We start from the raw sequence: 22,551 nt of genomic DNA, 5'->3' as shown, positions 1-22,551 counted from the left end.
ACCCCAAAGATAAGTTAAACGACCACAAACTTCCACAAAGAGACACAAAATGACCTCAAAGACACATTTAGCAACCACAAAGAGAAAGAAAAGAACTACAAAACACACAAAGACACTGAAAACGACCTCAGAGACAGAAAAAGATGCAAAATAACCACAAAGAGAATAAACAGACACATAGGGACCAAAAAGATTTAAAAAAACACAGAGAAAAACAAAACTCCTCCAAACAGACTGATTCCTTTAACACCTACAAAGAGTCACAGCGACGAGTGAGTGTTCAGGAGCATCGAGGTGCGTTCAAGCAGAGCAGAACTGTTTTAGTCCCTTTAATATAAAGTTAACATGCTTCTTAATCATAACTGTCTCTCCTCTTTAATCTAGAAACGTTTCTCTTGTATATTAATGTTTCCTGCCTTATTGGACGTAATGGCCCTTTTCTGTTGTAGTTCGGGTCACTGACCTCAGCTCACATTTGGTCCTTATTGTTTTGTGTGATCATTTATTGATCATTTGTCTTCCTTGTTGCCAGTTTAACTGACAAACACATTTAAGAGTATTTCCTCTGCTGTTTTGCCGTCAGACAGGAAAGTGAAGCTGTTAAATCCCTCTGTGATCTTTTCAAAGCCACCAGACTTTACTGTCACTGCCAACATGTTGATCTGAGCTCTTTTATTCATTCTCAGGTTTCTCTCTCATGCATTGTTCATTAAATAGTTCTTCCTGGTTCCTGGTTTCCTTAGTCTTTGTGTGGTGAATGTGTGTGAGGCCTCCATGTGGGAACACTTCATAATGTGTCTTCACTTCTTTTTATCTTATTTTATTTCACCGACTTCAACCTGTGACTCGGATGTTTTCCGGCCGTCTGAAAGCTCAGACTGACCAGAAGCAGCTCTTCCATCCATCTGACAGAGGATTTAATGTTTCCGAATCCCTTAAAACTCAGGAGGGAAGTGTCCGGCTTAGCTCGTCGTCTGAGCATCCTGCAGCCTGACAGCAGCTTCAGTGGGACTCAGCAGCAGACGTAAAGCTGCTGATCCGGGCTCACCAGAGGAGACGCACCATGAAAAATGACTCCAGTTAGCAGCAGAAACCAGCGAGGAGACTTCAGATTTGGCCAAACTTGAAAACAAACTCCCTGTAAACCCACTCCACGGGAATTCTTATATAATGTTCTCAGTGACAGTAAAAATAAACCTCACTGTCGCCCAACAGCCCCTGACAAGCAGAAACTTTGTTTGCAGAGAGCTGAGAGTAAAATAAAGCTCAGCAGTTTGAGGACGCAGCTCCATAACAGCTGAGATGTTTGATGGGAGTCGTTATCTGTCCGCGCTTTGATCCGGCCCAGCTCTCCATCTCTTTGAAGCCTCTTAGCTTTAACTTGAAGACAGCGGGCTCATTATCACGCCGCTAATTCACAGAGATCCTCTGATTCTGTGGCTGATGACTGATGCTAATGAGCTTTAGGCGTGCTGATAAGTGGCGTTCACCATCACGACTCCAAAAGATGCTGGTGGATCAAAAAGGGGCCCTGAAGGGACCCGAAGCCCCCGAGAGGAACATTTCTGTCTGCAGGGCGAAAAGTCCCAAAAACAGGAGGCGCATTATGTCGAACTAAGTCCTACACTTGGCTGCTAACAGAAGTCTGATTGGATGGAAGTCAAGAAACCACTTTAATTTGCTGTCTGATGGCCCTTTTTTTTAACGTGGAACTCAGGCCGTTACATCCATCTATGCTCTATTCAAAGCCACCAGACTCCATTGACAAAAACAGTAATTTTACACCACAGAACACAGGAGCTGCTAGTCTGCTGCTGCCTCTGTCGGTTAGTTTCTTGGTGTTACTCTGTGACTTTTGCGTTTTAAATATTTGATGCAGATCCCGACTGATGAATTAAAACATCAAAGTCATAGCAAATAGTCCTACATCTCCTGTGTTCTGTGAAGTAAAATAGCTATTTTTGTCAATGGAGTCTGGTGGCTTTGAAAAGAGCCATATACAGTAAGAGTATAATACAGTAAACCTTGTCCTGATGAGTTTATGGACTCTTTTAGTGCCTCTAATAAAATATATAAAATAAATATTTAGAGGTCACAGTCTGAATGATGTCCAGCGACACAAGTACTGATCCTCCAGCTTGTTCTTCTCATCCTGCAGGTCTCACAGGAGCAGTAACACAGCGCCACCTGCTGCCTGCTGTCTTCACATCCAGGACATCCTGCTGCATGTCGAAGGTACTCACAGTTTTTCACTCATGTCCTGATAAAACCTTACAGGATTTAGGATTTATCTTTTTTCTTTTGAGATCATAAAAATGCAACAGAAACTCTTTCCCTCCTGAATCCTGCAGGACTTTAGAGTTTTCCTTTTAATAAAAGATGCAACATTTAAGACAGAAGTGTTAATGATACAGATTCAGAATCTGTTTAATTAAATGGAAAAAGTACGTTCCCATGAATCGCTCCAACATGTAAACAGAGTACATCTCCCCTGAAGCTCCAGCAGCTCCACACCTGGAAACACCTCCTGCTCGCTAGTGGTTGGTTTGGTGCCAACTGTTCAGTTTGTTTCCACGGTGATGGTCTGGTCGGTCCAGCATCCTGGGCGCCACATTGGTCCAAACATGATGCCCCACACAACGGCCTCAGTCAGCTCCTGTACATGAGAGTATATATAATTAAAGGATTACTCCAGCATTTTTAAACCTTTGTCCTATTTGTACATATCCTTGTGTCTAAATGACTGCAAACACACCAGACTACATTCACAAAAACAGTGATTTTAGCTCACAGAACACAGGAGCCGCTGGTCTGCTGCTGCCTCGATCAATTAAGATTCTTGTTGTTATTGAATTACTTTGTTTTTTTAAGGGTTAGTTTGGATCTGAACTAATATGTAAAAACACCAACAAGTCACAGCAGCAGAGCAGCAGCTCCTGTGTCCTGTTCTCTAAAATCCCTGTTTTAGTGAATGTAGTCTGGTGTGTGTGCTGTTTGTGGTTAAACCAAAAGGATCTTCCAGGTCTCTCTCTGTAGGGATCCTTTCCATGATGCTGTCACACACTTAGAATAACACTCTGAGCCTGTCAGTGGATCAAACAAGCTCTTTTAGTGGACCTACTGTGATCAGGTGCAGTTGTCCCAAAGGATCACGTTGCAGCCATTGCAGCCCGTTTGGTGGCTGCTGGCTGAGGTGATCTACTGGACCAGTTCCAACACTTTTACTACCTACCAGTCACTCACACACCAGGATGTGGACACAGAGGATCATGGGTACAGTTAATCTTAAATTATTCAATTACCCCTTCAGGTCTCCTTTAATTAAACATTAACACTTCTCACATTATTAAGCAAATAATCAACATTTTACTCAGTGAAATAAAGGGGACAGAAGCCTCCTCCCACCTCCTCTGTCCCTCCTGTCAGCCTGCAGCCTGTCTGAGCCTCCTCAGCACCTCCTCTGGACTGAGAGAGGAGTCCACTCTGATGAGTTTGTCTCTGGACCTGGAGCCCTGAGAGAGACGGGAGAGAGGAGGTAAAACCAAGCAGGATAAATGTTGTGGGGGGGGGCAGAATACAAAGGGACACGTTTACAGCACGAAACCGAAAACTGTCTCTGGAGGTGTAAGTTAAAGGGATAGTTCGGATTATTTGAAGTGTGGTTGTCTGAGCTCCTTCTCCAGTCAGTTTATCACGCACACCCCCAGTTTGGAGAAGAATGGATTTTAACCTCCTAAAAAAAAGCCACCTAAAAGCATCATCAGTTTAAGTGTTAGAATATTATTTAGAATATTTTCACTGCTTTACATTCAGCCCTTTCTGATGGAGAACCGAAGCCACTCTCTCTTTCTCGTCGCTCTCTTCAAAGCCACCAGACTGCATTGAGAAAAACAATAATTTTACCTCACAGAAGATGAGAGCTGCTGATCTAGTTGCTGTGACTTTGGTGTTTTAACATGTTAGTTCAGGTCTGAACTAACCATTTAAAAACCACAAAGTCACACAATAATACCAACAAACTAACTGATTAAGGCAGCAGAAGAGCAGCAACTCCTGTATTCTGTGAGGTAAAATTACTGTTTTTGTCAATGGAGTCTGGTGGCTGTTTTTTTGGCCCTTTTTTACGAGGCTAAAAACTTTTTTATTTATATATAAAATCTATTCTATTCTATTTGCCCCTCGTCCACAGCAGTTCATTGTGTAGCGTCTGTACCAGGGCTCCTGCCTGTTTCTCCAAACTGGGGGGGTTCTGACCTCCATCTACTGTAGGTGACACACTGACTGTGGAGAAGGAGCTCAGACAACCACACCTCAAATAATCCGAACTGTCCCTTTTAAAGAGTTTCAGGTACCTTGTCGAGCGATATGTGACTCTTCTTCAGCTCCAGAACTTCAGCCAGGTAGCGGATCAGCTCAGTGTTGGCCTCTCCGTCTGTCGGAGGAGCTCCAATGGCGACTCCCACCGCCTCTGCAGAGACCTCTGCAGGAGCAGAAGAAGAAAAGTGTGTGAAGGTGGTGAGAACGTCTTTCAGCTGGTCGTAACAGGAGTCTGGTCACTTTAAACAGTGACCTGTGATGCCGCTGTGTTTGGAGCCGGGCTTCGCGTGCACCGTTATGGTAACGGCTCCACTTTTGTCTCGGGTCACCGGACCAGACGGTTCTGCTGGTGCTGCTGCACCACCAGCCTGCTTCACCTGGGTCAACAGAGGGTTAGTTATAGATGTAGGTAGTTAGTTATAGATGTAGGTAGTTAGTTATAGATGTAGTTAGTTAGTTAGTTATAGATATAGGTAGTTAGTTATAGATATAGGTAGTTAGTTATAGATGTAGATAGTTAGTTATAGATGTAGGTAGTTAGTTATAGATGTAGATAGTTATTGTCTAATCAGTGTAAAGCAGGTTTATTCCAGCACTAAAACTATGTGCAGGTTTGAAGCTGTGTCCATTTTATAAGACTTCATTCATACTTACATAAAAGCAAATAAATAAACAGGTGCTGCACCTAAACTACACCCAACACATAAAGTACATGTTAATAAATAACCTCTGAAAGGGGCAGTGGGTCTGATTTTAAATTTAAAATTTGAATCCAAATGTTTTACCCAGAGTGGATTATTAATGTGTTAATATTTTCTACAAAGTTAAATCAATAAATACTTAACTAAAGGTTGAAATCGTGCAATAAAAACCTTTAAGTCTTTCATTCAAATTTAATCTCGTTAAAATCAAAATGAATGCACTCATACTGAATAAAGTCAAATCTAGATTTGCTTTAATAGTTAATAGATGGTTGATATCGATAAACAGAACAAAGGAGTTCAGAAATATGTCGATAAAAATATTCAGATCTTTTTACTTTAGTAGAAAGAAGTTTTACTGTTACAATAAAAACACTTAGAAAGAATTAGAGTCACAAATACTCATTAAGCAGACTGATATATTCTATTATTATTATTATCTGATCACATGTATTGATACGTTAATATGTCCATCAGTTAATTGCTGATCTGATGAAGGAGATGATTTTAACTAACACGGATTCTTCTGCTGGATAACTTGTATTAATAATATAAACCTGTAGAAGTACTAGAACACACCTGGTGTCTCAGACAGTAACTCTGCTATGTAACAGAAATAACAGGTGAGACACTCAAAGTTAAAGGACGGTGAACGTGGTGAGCAGGAGGATTTAGGAAATCACCGCTTTCTCCTTTCGGGGCATCGCTCCGTCTCTGCAGCGGCTCCTGAGCCGGTGAGCACCGGGGGGAGCAGCCGGTCCGGACCGGGACCGGACGGGTGGCGTTAGCGGGCGGAGCACCGGGTTCGGGTCAGACAACCGGTTTAACGTGACAAATCTGAATGAACGAAAATATGTAGATAAACTCGTAAAACTAGCAGCTGACCGGGGAAACATCCACCTGCTACCTGTTAGCTTACTAGCTGTTAGCTTAGCCACGGAGCAGGAATGCTAACAATGTAAACATCCACACTTCCGCTTTTCAATATACCCGCTTCCGTTCTTCAAAGTAAAAGCCTAATGACAAACATCATCTTAAATTTTAGCTGGAAATATGTGAATTTATAATCAAATTATAGGGAAATAACTTCAGAATGTAAAGTTTTTATTCAAAAAATATATTATAAATTATTATAATATTAATAATAAAATTAATATAATAATATTATCATATATTTTTAACATTTTGACAATAAAGTCAAAGTGTTGAGATTAAAGTCAAAATACTTTACAAAATACACTTTATTCTCAAACATTACAACATTATTCTGGAAATGCAAAATAGAAAAAAAAATTTTCCTTGTTATTCGTGGCTCTAACACACTTTTTATTTATATAAATTTGTATTTTTAACATATTTTGGCTCAGAAAAATACTCTGACTTGAAACATTGACTAGAAATGTTGAACTGTGTCTAAAGGCTGAAATAATAAACTGTAGTTGAGCAAAGGCTCATTAGCTTTTATTACATTTGATATTAACAGTGAGATTAGACACCATACATGCTGCTAATATCTTCATGTCATGTTAATTAATTCTGAAGAATTTTCCAAAACTGTCATTGCTGAAAATAATGTGATGAAGCATTATGAGCCCTGAAAGACAGAAAAAGCTCTTAAATCTCTCACCGAAGTAAAAACAGGAGTGAAAAATAATAAAACCAATAAATCCAGTAAACAAAACTAGAACGTCAGTGAAATTAATATAATAAGAATTTTACAATAAAGTTGTTTTGATGAAAACTGACCAGTTAAAATGTTTGTGAAGACACTTGTGTTGCTTTGAGCCCTGATTTTGTTTGATATTTCTTATTTCACGGCCTGTTTTCTTTGTGCTGGGATGTTTTTTTTCTGTCTCGTCCTGTCTGTTGTGTCTCCACATGTGTTTTTGGCACCGTGCCATCAGCTGACTGCATCCCTGTAATTTTTCTAACAGTTTTTTTAACAGTGTGTGGCAGCTGTGTGGACCACGGTGGGGAAGCTGGGAGTGTCTGCAGGCGCTGACGGGTCCCCCCCCCCCTCTGTGAACCATCCCATTCATTAAAGAAAGTTTACAGCCTGCAGACACGCTCACTGAGCGATCTGCTGCCGCTGGAAGCAGCTCTCAGAGAGCCAGCCGACCAAAACACCTGAAGGCTTCGATGGAGAGCAGCCGGAGCCAGGAGGCCGAGGACGGCTCCTACCTGTGGTGAGACTGACTTCCTCTGGACGTTGTTTTACTCCATGTAGTGAAGCTGGAAACACTCCAGGCTCACATTCCTGCTGTGTTGGTGAGGGACAGGCTGAGACGTGGCAGAGGACGAAGATGAGGAGGAGGAGGAGGAGGAGGAGGTTTCAGAGTCTGCCTCGGGCCAGACCTGCTGGTTAAAGCTCACCTGGTTCAGGTTCAGCCTGTGGGGACTAAACTCACAGTGTGTGTGTGTGTGTGTGTGTGTGTGTGTGCTAGTTAGTCAGTGTGTTAGTGTGTAGTGGAGGTCTATAGTGTGTGTGTGTGCTAGTTAGTCAGTGTGTCAGTGTGTAGTGGAGGTCTATAGTGTGTGTGTGTGTGTTAGTTAGTCAGTGTGTCAGTGTGTAGTGGAGGTCTATAGTGTGTGTGTGTGCTAGTTAGTCAGTGTGTCAGTGTGTAGTGGAGGTCTATAGTGTGTGTGTGTGTGTGCTAGTTAGTCAGTGTGTTAGTGTGTAGTGGAGGTCTATAGTGTGTGTGTGCTAGTTAGTCAGTGTGTCAGTGTGTAGTGGAGGTCTATAGTGTGTGTGTGTTAGTTAGTCAGTGTGTCAGTGTGTAGTGGAGGTCTATAGTGTGTGTGTGTGTGTGTTAGTCAGTGTGTCAATGTGTAGTGGAGGTCTATAGTGTGTGTGTGTTAGTTAGTCAGTGTGTCAGTGTGTAGTGGAGGTCTATAGTGTGTGTGTGTGTGTGTGCTAGTTAGTCAGTGTGTTAGTGTGTAGTGGAGGTCTATAGTGTGTGTGTGTGTGTGTGCTAGTTAGTCAGTGTGTTAGTGTGTAGTGGAGGTCTATAGTGTGTGTGTGTGTTAGTTAGTCAGTGTGTTAGTGTGTAGTGGAGGTCTATAGTGTGTGTGTGTTTTAGTTAGTCAGTGTGTCAGTGTGTAGTGGAGGTCTATAGTGTGTGTGTGTGTTAGTTAGTCAGTGTGTCAGTGTGTAGTGGAGGTCTATAGTGTGTGTGTGTGTGTTAGTTAGTCAGTGTGTCAGTGTGTAGTGGAGGTCTATAGTGTGTGTGTGCTAGTTAGTCAGTGTGTCAGTGTGTAGTGGAGGTCTATAGTGTGTGTGTGTGTGTGTGTGTGCTAGTTAGTCAGTGTGTCAGTGTGTAGTGGAGGTCTATAGTGTGTGTGTGCTAGTTAGTCAGTGTGTAGTGGGGGTCTATAGTGTGTGTGTGTGTGTGTGTGTGTGTGTGCTAGTTAGTCAGTGTGTCAGTGTGTAGTGGAGGTCTATAGTGTGTGTGTGTGCTAGTTAGTCAGTGTGTCAGTGTGTAGTGGAGGTCTATAGTGTGTGTGTGTGTGTGCTAGTTAGTCAGTGTGTTAGTGTGTAGTGGAGGTCTATAGTGTGTGTGTGTTAGTTAGTCAGTGTGTCAGTGTGTAGTGGAGGTCTATAGTGTGTGTGTGTGTGCTAGTTAGTCAGTGTGTTAGTGTGTAGTGGAGGTCTATAGTGTGTGTGTGCTAGTTAGTCAGTGTGTCAGTGTGTAGTGGAGGTCTATAGTGTGTGTGTGTGTGTGTGCTAGTTAGTCAGTGTGTCAGTGTGTAGTGGAGGTCTATAGTGTGTGTGTGTGCTAGTTAGTCAGTGTGTTAGTGTGTAGTGGAGGTCTATAGTGTGTGTGTGTGCTAGTTAGTCAGTGTGTCAGTGTGTAGTGGAGGTCTATAGTGTGTGTGTGTGTGTGTGCTAGTTAGTCAGTGTGTCAGTGTGTAGTGGAGGTCTATAGTGTGTGTGTGCTAGTTAGTCAGTGTGTCAGTGTGTAGTGGAGGTCTATAGTGTGTGTGTGCTAGTTAGTCAGTGTGTTAGTGTGTAGTGGAGGTCTATAGTGTGTGTGTGTGTGTGTGCTAGTTAGTCAGTGTGTCAGTGTGTAGTGGAGGTCTATAGTGTGTGTGTGTGCTAGTTAGTCAGTGTGTCAGTGTGTAGTGGAGGTCTATAGTGTGTGTGTGCTAGTTAGTCAGTGTGTCAGTGTGTAGTGGAGGTCTATAGTGTGTGTGTGTGCTAGTTAGTCAGTGTGTCAGTGTGTAGTGGAGGTCTATAGTGTGTGTGTGTGTGCTAGTTAGTCAGTGTGTTAGTGTGTAGTGGAGGTCTATGGAGCCTCCATGAGGACAATAAGCAGAAACACCGATGGAGGCTCTGAAATCTTTCTGTTCTATCAGATCTCCGTCGCTCAGAAAGTAGAACAGTAAACAGGTCAGATCTCCTCTGGAGGTTCACAGATCTTTAGTTTCTGTTTCTGTGTTTTAATTGCACATTTATTGTTATTTAAAATGTAGAAAATCTATTTTCTAACTTGCTGCCGTCGTGTCTGCAGCTTCCAGAGGACTCCTTCTCTCAGGCGCAAATGGAGGAAACGTTACGGCGGTCTGGACGGCAACAAGCTGCTGGAGCCCAATAAAGACCCAGACATGAGAGGTGTGTGTGTGTGTGTGTGTGTGTGTGTGTGTGTGTGTGTGTGTGTGTGTGTGTGTGTGTGTGTGAGAAACACCCTGTGATTAGTGGCCTGTCCTGGGTGGAGTCTGCTGGTATCTAAATGAAGCTGCAGCCCAGCCGTCTCCACCTCTCAGTCTATTTTTCTACCTTTAAACAAACCCTGAAAACACAAACCTCTCGCCTGCCTTCATCCACTCACACGTGTGAGTTAGAGGCAGAAGAAGGAAGAAATCTTTAACATGTATTTATTTATTTTGTGCTGTGAAAATGTGCCTCTGTATTCTGGAAACAATAATATAAACACACCATTTAATGATTCATCTCACAAAAAATGATGATGAGATGTGTCGTGTCCAGGTGATTCAAATTTAAACAATTTCCTTTTTTTAAAAATGAAAGAAAATAATTTTATTTTGGAGAACATACAGAAGTTAGTTCACACCTGTAACTTTTAACGTAACTTATGTCAAACAGCTTTTCACTGTCACTGTTCATTCATATGAGACCAACAGTCGGCGTACATGATGCAGATTTTAAGATATAAGATAAGATAAGATAAGATATAAGATAAGATAAGATAAGGTAATTTCCCAGGACACCTCTGTTCGTGTCCATGTGACTCCAAAAGTCAGTGATGATTCATTTTAACATAACGTAGATTTTAACATGACTCATGTCGCTTTAATTTTAACGTAACTTTGAACATAATGTACGTTACCGAGGGAACCGCTGTTCTTCAACAACGACATAATTTATGTCACATGACTTTTAGCATGACGTATGTAATGACTTCACTTCCTGTCACCTGTTCTTACCGACCTCTGATGCCTAAACTTAACCAACCTGTCAGAGGAGTTTTAGTGTTTCTGCTCTGTTGTTCTGCTGCAGACGACGGAGGGACGACAGACGGCCGCCAGAGGAGCTCAGAGCAGCAGGCGGGGCTTCATCAGCAGGCGGAGCTTCATCAGCAGGCGGGGCTTCATCAGCAGGCGGAGCTTCATCAGCAGGCGGGGCTTCATCAGCAGGCGGGGCTTCATCAGCAGGCGGAGCTTCATCAGCAGGCGGGGCTTCATCAGCAGGCGGAGCTTCATCAACACGCCGTCACACTGACGTCACCATGTGGTGAAGTCAAGGTGAAGCGTTTCCTGCATCAGAGTTGCTCTTCCTCCTCCTCCTGTTGCTCCTCCTCCTCCTGTTCCTGCTCCTCCTCCTCCTCCTTAGTACTTTTACTGCAGTAAAGGATCAAAGTACTTCCTCCACCACATACATGTATTTGCAGTATGTGTATTATGACTCTGTAAATTATCCAATAAGGAGATAAAAACTTAATTTCTTAATTGAATTTTATTCAGACTTTATTTTCTCTCCTTTGCGCTGAAGGATGCAGCTCCACGTCCAGCTCCCAGGAGCCTCATCCAGAACCAGGTCCACACTGTGGCCCAGAGTTCAGTCCAGAGTCCAGTCCAGAGTCCGGTCCAGAGTCCGGTCCAGAGTCCGGTCCAGAGGCCCGTCAGCCTCGTCAGTCCAGGATCTGCAGGTACAACTGGAGCTTCAGGTCCAGGAAACTTTCTGTTTGGTTATTCTGCTGCAGTCAGATTGTTCTTAACATCCTCCACTCCCGTCCTGGTGCTGGTGGTGTTGGTGGTGTTGGTGGTGCTGGTGGTGCTGGTGGTGGTGTTGGTGGTGTTGGTGGTGTTGGTGGTGTTGGTGATGCTGGTGGTGCTGGTGGTGCTGGTGGTGGTGTTGGTGGTGCTGGTACCTCTTGATGGCGTGTACTTTTTCATTTAATTGAAATTCTTTAATTAAAGATTGTAAAGTCTATGGGAACTTGTTGTCTGCAACATAAAACATATATTTTCCATCATGATAATAAAGGACCTTTTCTGTTTTTATGACTTTGTGAGCAGCGGTCCCACTGCCGCCCAGTAACGGTTGCCTGAAGCCGCCCCTCCCTCAGGCGGTGGTGCAGCCAGAGGACAGAGGGGGCTTCCCCCCCTCCCAGCCCTGGTTCCCCCCCCAGCAGAGTCCGTCCAAGCGCAGGGCGTAAGTCTCCAGGTGGTTTTAACTAACAGCAGCTGCTCCCTGAGCCCACTGACTCAGTAACTCCTGTGTTGTTTCAGGGCCGCTGACGTTCTGTTCGACAGCTTCGCCTCTGATGGAAGAATCAACGTCCACCAGTTCTTCGAGGTATTTTCACTCACACACAGATTCAGAGGAAGGAAACACTCACACAAACATCATTCTCTGCTCACCTGATGAACTTCAGACGTGACACTGGACACAAGTCCTCCTTTATCAGCTCAGTGAACAGTTTCTGCTCTCAGTCTCTAGTTTACAGTCTTCTTCAGCACAGCAGGATGTTCATGTAGTAAATTATGGTCCAGAGGAGGTCTTTAAGGAATGAACGTCACTTCTGGCTCCAAAAAACCAAGATGGCGACGCCCATAAGGCCAAACTCAGGGCTTAAAACGGTTCTGTGGCCGCTTCTTTTATACAGTCTGTGGTTAAGATAGAGGAGATTTAGAATTATTAGAGGCTGCAGTCTACAATGATAGTTTGTTAAATGCAAACACTGAATCTTTTATTTCCAAAATTAACAAAAACTTGCGCTTGTGGATAATTTCTTCAGGCGTTCCGACGTCTTTTTGGTGCTTTGTTTTTGTGCTTGTTTGAAGGTTTGAGGTGGGTTTGTTTGTTTTCTCTATGAGGCCATCTGGAGCTCCGGTCTGCACAGGTCTGACCCTCGGCTCAGAGAGTGTTTCTTCCACCTGAGGAAACTGCAGGACGCCGAGGGATCAGTGGACAGAAGCACCTTCCACAGGTCTATCCTTCTCGTCTTCTTGGACTGGATTCATTCTTTGGCTTCAGCTCTTACTGCTTTTCCCTCTGCGCTCATTTCCTTTGGGTCCAGTCCTGTTTGTAAGGCAGGTGTTATTCCAAGAAAAAACTGAATTTTCAAGATTAAAGTTTAAAATTTATGAGAGAAGAACTTTTCCCTGTGATTTTCTGAGTCTATTCCTGAGATTATGAAGCAACACATTTACAATTCTGTGAGAATAAAGTCACAAATTTCTAAGAAAAAAAACAGAAGCTCTTAAGATCTGTGGACAAAAGGACCCGTTTATTTACTGGCTGCTCACTACTGAGTAAACTATGTAGTGTTTTTATCTAAAGTAGTGAATGAGTGAATAATGGAGTCACTGATCGAACCTCACAAAGTGAAGCAACGTGGCTCATTGACAAGAAAAATACCTTTTCCGACAGTTTTTTCACTTCATAATCTCAGACAATAAGTTTTCTATTGTAAATTTACGCCTTCAATTTTGGAAATTAAAAAGTTTTTTCTTAGAAAATTACCCCCCCTGCCTGGGTTCCATAACACATTTTTTAACTTACATTGGCCCTAATACACCAGCATGCATTTGAGTAATATTGTTCAGAAATCATAAATTTACCTCCGATGTTTTGCAGACGACATGCTGCTTTATCTCGACCTAAAGTCCGACAGTCAGACCAGCTGCAGTCAATCTGATGTCATTGTTTTTCATCTTACTGTGGGTTTCAGGATCCTTCTGTTTAAAGTTCAGGGTGCAGTTATAAGTTTTGATCTGGTTTTGGTTGTGGTTAGTGTTGTAATCCTGTTCCTGGTCGTAGCTGTTATCCTGATTAAATTTGTTGATTGTGGTTCTGGTGTTGATGGTGTGTTTTCTTCCTGCTGTAGGTGCGTCACGGGATTCGTCTCTCTGATCCTGAAAGCTCTGCAGGGACGATTCGTCATCCCAGATTTTTCCACCTTCACTGAAGAGACTCAGAAATTGTTTTCGAGGTGTCGTCAGCTGTCATCTGTCCAGGTGAGCTCGACTCTCAGAATTCAGTAGTGATTTTCCCCCTGCCAGAAATCCTGTTGGATTATTTTCTTCAAGAAAACGTAACAACTGGATCATATTTCTAATCCTGTGTTATATTTGTTGAATCAGGAGAAGGAAAAGGAAAGCATGGACAGCACTAAGTGGGGCGTCTCGATCTGCACTGTGGATGGACAGAGGTATGTTCACTCACACCAGATCGCCCTGGTTTAACCTCCATTAGCACTGTTAGCACAATTAGCTTTGTCAGTGCGGCTAGCTGCTAGCCACCGCCATTTTGGCCACTTTATTTGAAGAAGTATTTCACTACTGGAAAAATGGTCTTCTAATCAACCTGGACTATTTTTGAAGCAGGTGCTACATGACCAGAGAAAACAGTGAAGACAGGGCTAAGGTGTTCCATTTAGCTCAAAAGGTAGAAAACCTACAAAGACCAGAATGCATTGCGCCACTTGGACAAGCTTTAGTTTAGCAGCAACTTAACCTTGGTCATCACTTCCTCTGGCTCCTCCACAGTAAAAGTCTTTTGCTAATCTTAGTTTTAGCAGTGTGAGAAATAAACACACAGGGTGATTTTGTCTCTACTGTCCGTCTGTCTGTGTGTCAGGTTGTCCCTGGGGGACTGGGCCGGCCCTCTTGTCCTGGGCGAGGTGTCATGGCCGCTGGTGTACGGCGTGGCGGTGGAGCTGCTGGGCTCCGACCTCGTGCACAAATACGTTGGCGTTGAGGGTTACTCCAGACACGACTCTCCGTTCACACTCACTAAAACAGGTCCTTGATCCGTCACCGCGGTCTCTCTAGAGGATCAAATAACATTTTAGATGCAGGACTTTTACATAACAGAGTATTTTCACATTTTGGTATCCATGAGCATCAGAACTGTGCAGCAGACGGCTCTGAAGCTCTGATGAACGTCTCTGTGTGCAGGAATCCCTCACAGCCCGCTCACGGAGACAGGAGCCATCGTTACCACATCTTTACTTCAGGTAACTCACTCCTCCATCCATCCATCCATCCATCTACCTGTTAGCACTGATATCAGCTTCTTTAACGCCGTGTGCTGTGTGTCTCCAGCTGGTGGGGAGGCTGAGCGCTGAGGAAGAGGAGAAGTACGACTCAGTAAGTGACACAGACAGAGACAAGAAACCATAAACGTCCAGCCGGACTGATAACACAGACTGACAGACTGTTTGTGTGTCCTGTAGGTGCTGAACGTCATCCGAAGGCTCTGCAACAAGGAGCACGCCAACTTAAACTGCACCAGGTACTGAAACTGCTGACAGAACTGCAGCGATACCATCCAACTAATATTTCCAGTATTTCTTCCTACACATCCTGGTGTGTGAGTGACTGGTAGGTAGTAAAAGTGTTGGAGCTGGTCCAGTAGATCACCTCAGCCAGCAGCCACCAAACGGGCTGCACACACACCAGACTCCATTCACAAAAACAGTGATTTTACCTCACTGATCACAGGAGTTGCTTGTCTGATACTGTCTCGATCGGTTAGTTTGTTTGTGTTATTGTGTGACTTTGGTGTTTCAGAGGGTTTGTACGGATCCATATTCAACCCTTTAAAACACTTAAAATAGATATCATTATAACCTTTTAAAATACCAAAGTCTCACAAAGTCCTGTGTTCTGTGAGGTAAAAGTGCCATTTTTGTCACTGGAGTCTGGTATAAAGGTAATTCAGGGGTAAGACTAACTTGTCTTGGAGTTAAAAAGATTTACATATTTTCCCACCAAACAGTTGGTTGATTGTTTACAGCCCAGCTCATATGGATGGAGAAGAAACTACATTTCCTTATGCAGGATCACCCCTCACAGAGCTCCACCTCCCTTTAGTTTCATTCTGGAAGAGTAGACGTGTTGTTGTGTTTGATCTGCAGCTATCAGAGCAGCAGGAAGGCCAGCATCAGACTCCACGCTCTGTCCTTCTACCTGCAGGAGGAAAAGGTAAAGACCCTTCACACATTAGAGATCACCAGAGTCTCCTCTTCCTGCCGTCTCTAACCAAACCCCTGTTCTTTTTTCAGTGTTTTCAAGAGAAGGCCGACATTAATGCTGCTTTGGATCTGATGCTGCAGGTAAAACACCTTCAGACTCCTCATGAACTTCTTGTTTAGTAGTAAAAAATGCTGCTCATGCACCCACACACTGATGACCTGACCATCAAGAGACAGCAGCAGGTGGGGATTGAAATTTTGGTGTCTAAATGACTGGAAGATACAAAAAGTGTTGGAATTAGTGACAGCTGTTGATGCCCACATAAGGAAATAAGGAAATGTAGTTTCTTCTCCATCCATATGAGCTGGGCTGTAAACAATCAACCAACTGTTTGGTGGGAAAATATGTAAATCTTTTTCACAACTCCAAGACAAGTTAGTCTTACCCCTGAATTACCTTTATACCAGACTGCATTGACAAAAATGGCACTTTTACCACACAGACTTTGGTATTTTAAAAGGTTATAATGATAACTATTTTAAGTGTTTTAAAGGGTTGATTATGGATCTGTACGAACCCTCTGAAACACCAAAGTCACACAATAACACAAACAAACTAACAGATGGAGGCAGCAGCAGAGCAGCAGCTCCTGTGTCCTGTTCTCTAAAATCCCTGTTTTAGTGAATGTAGTCTGGTGTGTGTGCTGTTTGTGGTTAAACCAAAAGGATCTTCCAGGTCTCTCTCTGTAGGGATCCTTTCCATGATGCTGTCACACACTTAGAATAACACTCTGATCCTGTCAGTGGATCAAACAAGCTCTTTTAGTGGACCTACTGTGATCAGGTGCAGTTGTCCCAAAGGATCACGTTTGGTGGCTGCTGGCTGAGGTGATCTACTGGACCAGTTCCAACACTTTTACTACCTACCAGTCACTCAGACAACAGGGTGTGGACAGAGAGGATCATGGGTTAAAAACACCAAATTTCTCCTTTAAGTGTGGTCATGAAGCACTTTGTTGTCATGAGATACTACTTTCAGATCCAGTGACTCTGCTGTGTCTCTGTTGTCTGTCAGTGCTCCTCAACAGAGATCACCTGTGAATCAGGAGCTGCCATGGCCGCTTCGTTAGCCAATGGAGGCCTCTGTCCGCTGTCAGGTGACCAGGTGCTGTCGCCGGCGGCGACGCGTAGCATGCTGTCAGTGATGCAGGTGGCGGGGATGAAGGATTACTCCACGACCTTCCACTACAAGGTCCAGTCTGCTTCACTGTTCAGATCTCTTCTGGAGGTTCACAGATCTTTAGATCCACTGTTGTTCTGGATCAACATGTTCTCTGTCTTTATTTAGTCACCTCTGATGAACAACATGTCTGATTTGATTTGTCTGACATTTGCTGACTTGTTATCAGGGTTGATGCTGATTTCAAACTGATCTGGGTCTCTCTGCGCGGACAGCAGCTAATGATTACAACAAATATTCATTTAATTTAAAAAGTTTCTTGTCGTCAAGCAAACATTTTCTTTCGTCCGCCATGTTTCTGTGCAACTGACCTCAAAGTCAAAAAGTCGTGGATCAAAACTTTTCCAATCTGTTCTTCCAACTCGAGGAAGTAAGTTTTCTCAGTCAGAAAACTGATTTTTCCTATTCTTCCGACGCCACATGAACGCACCATGAGGATGTGTGTTGTGTTTAGTGTCCAGATGTTAAACTGCAGGAACGAACGAGCTTCACTTAATCAGAGATTCTGGAAGTTTATGTTTTCTTAACGAATTAGTCTTGATTTTCTCTTTATGAAAAAGCTGACATCCCAGACAAGTCCTCATTATATTCAGTTAGATAATCAGCACTCTATCTATCTTTGCTCTCTATAAACAAAGAAAACTGACCTGCTGTTCGTGTTATAGTCATTTATTGTCTTGCTCACAGTCAGCCTGAATGAAATGCCTGATCCATTTTCTTTAATCTTAAACAGCTTTTTTTCTTGTTGCAGACGTCGATCCCGGCCGTGTCCAGCAGCCACGGCTCCCTGCTGGCGGTGGTTCCTGGTGTTTTGGGTCTGATGGCGTTCTCTCCTGAGCTGGACGCCTGTGGAAACCCGCGGAGGGCCGTCCACTTCTGCCAGGTCTCACCACGCTCCTCAAACCTGCAGCGTGACGTGGACCACTCACTTACAGCAGGACACCATAATCAAGAAATGTCTCATTTTTTATCTTTATTTAATGTTTGCTCTGTGACTGCCTTTTTGGTATTTTGAAAAATAGAAAAATTGGGACAAAGTCTAGGATGTTGGATTGTACAGATTCTAGACTAAAGAGCAGGATTTAAACCAGGGCTCCTGCACCTGATCACAGTAGGTCCACTAAAAGAGCTTGTTTGATCCACTGACAGGCTCAGAGTGTTATTCTAAGTGTGTGACAGCATCATGGAAAGGATCCCTACAGAGAGAGACCTGGAAGATCCTTTTGGTTTAACCACGAACAGCACACACACCAGACTACATTCACTAAAATACTGATTTTACCACATAGAACACAGGAGCTGCTGGTCTGCTGCTGCCTCCATCAGTTAGTGTGTTTGTGTTTTTGTGTAACTTTGGTGTTTTAAAGGCTTAGTTTGGACCCAAAATGGCACAAACTAACTAACAGATGGAGACAGCAGTAGATCAGCAACTCCTGTGTTTTGTGAGTTAAAATTACTGTTTTTGTGAATGGAGTCTGGTGTGTTTCAGGAGGGCGATATAATGGCAGTTTGTTGTTGAACAAAAAGGATCTTACAGGTCTCTCTCTGTAGGGCAAGGTTTAGAAATACCAAAATTACAATTTGAAGTTAGAATCCATGATATAAAGTTGTTTATTAAGTGTATGATATGGAATAAAGTTTGGAACTATAAATGAGGATAGATGCAGGAATCTGTTTTCAGTCCTTCGATGACATTCAGGTGATCTGTTTGTGTTTGAAGGAGCTGATATCGACGTTTCAGCTGCACAGTTTTGACATCAGGACTCCGTTCAGGCAGATTCTGGCCTACAGACAGTGGAAAGCTGAATCTGAGGTTAGTTCAGCTTCTTTATTCTGATCCCTGATCAGTTTATCTGAAACTCTCTACAGGATCAGTCTGATTAACAAAATGACTCCTCCTCTCCTCTGCAGGGATACCAGATCATGAACGTCCTGCTGGCAGCTTTTAAAGGTGACGTCCAGACCCTGAGGAGGTAACTTCTAACAATCCAACACAACTCTGATTACCTTCATACTCTGAAAACACCAGGCAGTCAGCACAGCCCAGAACAAGAGGATCAAGTTATATTTTACTATATTTATAAAGTTGCATGCACGAGTTATAATAAAACAAACAGCTGGAGACGAGTTGTTTAATCAGAAACAGCTGTTATATATCGCGGTCTTCAAAGCCACCAGACTCCATTAACAAAACTGTAATTTTACCTCGCAGGACACAGGAGTTGCTGGTCTACCGCGGCCTCGATTGGTTTGACTTATTCTGTGACTTTGGTGGTTTAAAGGAATAGTTCAGACCAACACAATACCTGAGTAGCACAAAATAACACTGATAAACTACTTGATGGAGGCAGCAGCTCCTGTGTCCTGTCAGCTAAAATCCCTGTTTTAGTGAATGTAGTCTGGTGTGTGTGCTGTTTGTGGTTAAACCAAAAGGATCTTCCAGGTCTCTCTCTGTAGGGATCCTTTCCATGATGCTGTCACACACTTAGAATAACACTCTGAGCCTGTCAGTGGATCAAACAAGCTCTTTTAGTGGACCTACTGTGATCAGGTGCAGTTGTCCCAAAGGATCACGTTGCAGCCATTGCAGCCCGTTTGGTGGCTGCTGGCTGAGGTGATCTACTGGACCAGTTCCAACACTTTTACTACCTACCAGTCACTCACACACCAGGATGTGGACAGAGAGGATCATGGGTAGAAACAGTGAAGTTCTCCTTTGACTTGAATCTGAAAACTCTGACTCAGTGACGTCTGCACGTTAAATCACTGAAAGCTCTCTGGAGTCTACGGACACTGATTGTTCCTGTCAGACAGATCTCTTCTTCTGTGGTTTTCTGCAGGTACTTCCTGTCAGGAGTGGACGTCAACGCTGTCGACTACGACGGCAGGTCGGCTCTGCACGTGGCGGCTGCCGAAGGTCACGCAGAGGTCATCCGCTTCCTGCTGGAGAACGCCAGGGCGAACCCCAACCTGAAGGACAGGTGAGAAAACAGAGCCTCACTGCATCACTGATTATGTTCACGTGCTTGTGTTTGGATATCCTGAATTATTATTATTATTCGAAAAGCAGCATTTTCTCGTCACACGTGTGGGATCTGCTGATGTTATTCAGGTTTCAGCAGCGTTCTTTGGGCTCTGACTGCTGGAAGAAAACCAACCAGTCGAGGTCGAGATGCTGCCGGAAGAAAAACCACATTTCTGAACACGCAGACTTTTAAACATGTTGATATTTAAGGCAAAAAGTAAAAAGACACAAGCTGTGGACACGTTAAGTGGAGTCTGCACGGCTGATGTAGTTCTGTCTGTCCACCAGGTGGGGGAGCTCTGCTCTGCACGAGGCCCGCAGGTTCAACAGGGAGGCTGCAGTCCAGCTGCTGCAGGGAGCCGCCTGACCTTTGACCCCACACATCTGGATAATTAAGACCTGAAACCTCCTCAGATCAGGAACACATGAGAGAGAACAGAAGTGGTCCAGGTTTTATTCAGCAAAAATGAATAAATCCAGTAAAACCAAACAGATTTACTGAATTTTTATGCTATTCCCAGATTTAAAGGGCCCCCATTTGTGACTGGTAGGTAGTAAAAGTGTTGGAACTGGTCCAGTAGATCACCTCAGAGTGTTATTCTAAGTGTGTGACAGCATCATGGAAAGGATCCCTACAGAGAGAGACCTGGAAGATCCTTTTGGTTTAACCACAAACAGCACACACACCAGACTACATTCACTAAAACAGGGATTTTAGAGAACAGGACACAGGAGCTGCTGCTCTGCTGCTGCCTCTATCAGTCTTTGTGTTATTGTGTGTTAGATAAATCTTTAGTATGCTCTGAACTAACCCTTTAAAACATCATATATAGCTCCAGCTCTGTGAGGGGATCTGCCCACAGAGGGAAATGTGGACTTCCTTCCATCCACATGTGATGATGCTCATAAAAGATGAGCTCCATACATTCAACCTTCAGTTTAAATGTGTTTAAATCTTTTCCACACTTCCAAGTCGAGTCTGCCTTAACCCTTGAGTGACCTATGTACCAGACTCCATAGACAAAAAAGGTCATTTTACCTCACACCACACAGAACCTTGTGTGACTCGTGGGTTGTAGTGATAATTACTTTCTAAATGTTTTAAAGTGTTTGTTCAGTTTGTTGACACACCACAGTCACACATTAACAAATGGGGGCCCATATTTAAAAACAGTTCTCTTAAATTCCCTTTTGACTTTGGTGGTCAGTTGAGGGAAACTTTGTTGATTTGAAAAAAGAAGAGTCCCCTTTTCTTCACAGACGGATTAAATGGAGGCTCAGTGAGGAGTTTTCTTCTACTTTGTCTTTCTCTGAGCTCCACATTTAGTCCAGTTGGCCCGAATCAAGTCAGTAATTAATATTCTGTTCACATCAGCCTGTTTTCTACCGATGACAAAACGCTGGTCTGAAACCTGCAGCAGCGTTTTATTTTTAATAAAGCTGCTTTTTGTCTCTGAAGAGTGAAGCGTGGGTTCCTTCTGTTGACTCGGCTCCTTCATTACTGATGATAAAATATATTCCAGACATAAACATAGATAATATAAAGGCAGCAGCTGTAACTGCTCGCCAACAGGACAGTGGGATAAAACCAGTTAACATGTTAGCTCATGTCAGAAAAACAAACACAAATGACTCCTTTAAAACATCCCATGAACATTTCATGCTCTTTATCTGAAGTTATTCGATTGTGTCTGATCTCACTGCTCAGTCCAGTAGAACAAAGAATTAAATTAATTTAGTTTCAAAAGCAGATTTGAAGAGTTCAGAAAGTTTAGAAATAAAAATAAAATGAAAATAAAAATAAAATGTGTTTTTCAAATGATTTTTAACGTTTTTTAAAAATGAATATCTATATAATATAAATATGTTTCTAGTATATTTCATTTTATATACTTTATATTTTAAGGTTATATATAATTTCTTATATATTATAATACATTTGTTCATACATTTTTTGTCTAATTTTAAATTTAATTTCTTGAATTATTTTATTATATGTTAAATATAAAATATATTGTGATTTTATCATTTAGTATATTTATTTATCAATTATATATTATTTAGTTTAAAGTTTATAGATATCAATTCTCTATTCATTTTATATGTTAAATTTTATATATTTGTTAATTTGTCTGATTTTCTACATTTTTTGATTTTTTTATTGTATCTAATTTTTCTCAAAGACTAAACTGTGTTAAAAGTATTTTTATCCAGAAATAAACCATCAGGTGAAACATTAAAGGTATTAAAACTAAGCTTCAGATTATTAAACACAAACAGGTGAATTTATTTACATATTCATCTGTTTGTTGATCTGTTTAACCGCATCATGAATATTAATGAGATGAAAGTTTCCTGAACCAATCATCGTCCAGAGAAGGACGCTACGTCAAGCTGAAATCAGACCTACACAGGAAGTCAGGTGGTAAACCTTCACAATAAAAGCACAGCATGTAACGACGCTTCGTCTCTGTATGAATGAGTCTGAGAGATATGATATATTATTATTATATTTAAATATAACATATATTCATTATTATTATTAACCTATAAGACTTATCAATTGACAGGTGATTAATCAGCAACAGTTCTGATAATCGGTTGTTTCATTTTTTTAATTAAAAATGCCAGAAGATGAGAAAAACTGTTGTTAAAGTGAAATATTGTTTTACACATGCACATGGATACATTGGACTGGATAATTTTTCTTTTTTCCAACTTATTGACATTTTATAGCCTAAAAGAATAATCAAGAAAAAAATTATATGTACGTGAATCGATTTTTGTTTTTAATTTTTTTGTTTTGGGTTATTAAGATTATTTCTG

General features: G+C 42.3%; 2 protein-coding genes across 2 annotated transcripts; one reads left to right on the top strand and one right to left on the bottom strand.

Annotated features, from left to right (window-relative positions):
* Positions 1-2,398: 2,398 nt before the first annotated feature.
* Positions 2,399-5,922, bottom strand: c5h15orf40 (chromosome 5 C15orf40 homolog). The gene is made up of 5 exons (XM_070831306.1): positions 5,702-5,922; positions 4,571-4,694; positions 4,353-4,480; positions 3,406-3,512; positions 2,399-2,656 (listed from the first exon to the last, which is right to left on the bottom strand). The coding sequence occupies exons 1-4, from the start codon at positions 5,912-5,914 to the stop codon at positions 3,423-3,425; spliced, it is 555 nt and encodes a 184-aa protein (XP_070687407.1). The 5' UTR covers positions 5,915-5,922; the 3' UTR covers positions 2,399-2,656; positions 3,406-3,422.
* Positions 5,923-7,157: 1,235 nt separating this feature from the next.
* Positions 7,158-20,095, top strand: glsl (glutaminase like). Its single transcript, XM_070831432.1, has 21 exons — positions 7,158-7,204; positions 9,530-9,630; positions 10,537-10,583; positions 11,029-11,185; positions 11,556-11,691; positions 11,769-11,835; positions 12,357-12,469; positions 13,370-13,499; positions 13,626-13,693; positions 14,122-14,285; positions 14,442-14,500; positions 14,589-14,633; positions 14,720-14,778; positions 15,404-15,470; positions 15,551-15,601; positions 16,536-16,712; positions 17,452-17,583; positions 18,421-18,513; positions 18,612-18,673; positions 19,541-19,681; positions 20,014-20,095. The coding sequence occupies exons 1-21, from the start codon at positions 7,158-7,160 to the stop codon at positions 20,090-20,092; spliced, it is 1,995 nt and encodes a 664-aa protein (XP_070687533.1). The 3' UTR covers positions 20,093-20,095.
* The last annotated feature ends 2,456 nt before the right edge of the window (positions 20,096-22,551 follow it).

Source organism: Pempheris klunzingeri, chromosome 5 (assembly GCF_042242105.1).
Source record: "Pempheris klunzingeri isolate RE-2024b chromosome 5, fPemKlu1.hap1, whole genome shotgun sequence".
In the NCBI taxonomy this organism is placed as follows: domain Eukaryota; kingdom Metazoa; phylum Chordata; class Actinopteri; order Acropomatiformes; family Pempheridae; genus Pempheris; species Pempheris klunzingeri.
The sequence above is the reverse complement of the archived record's forward strand: the minus strand, read 5'-3'. Positions and strand labels throughout refer to the sequence as shown.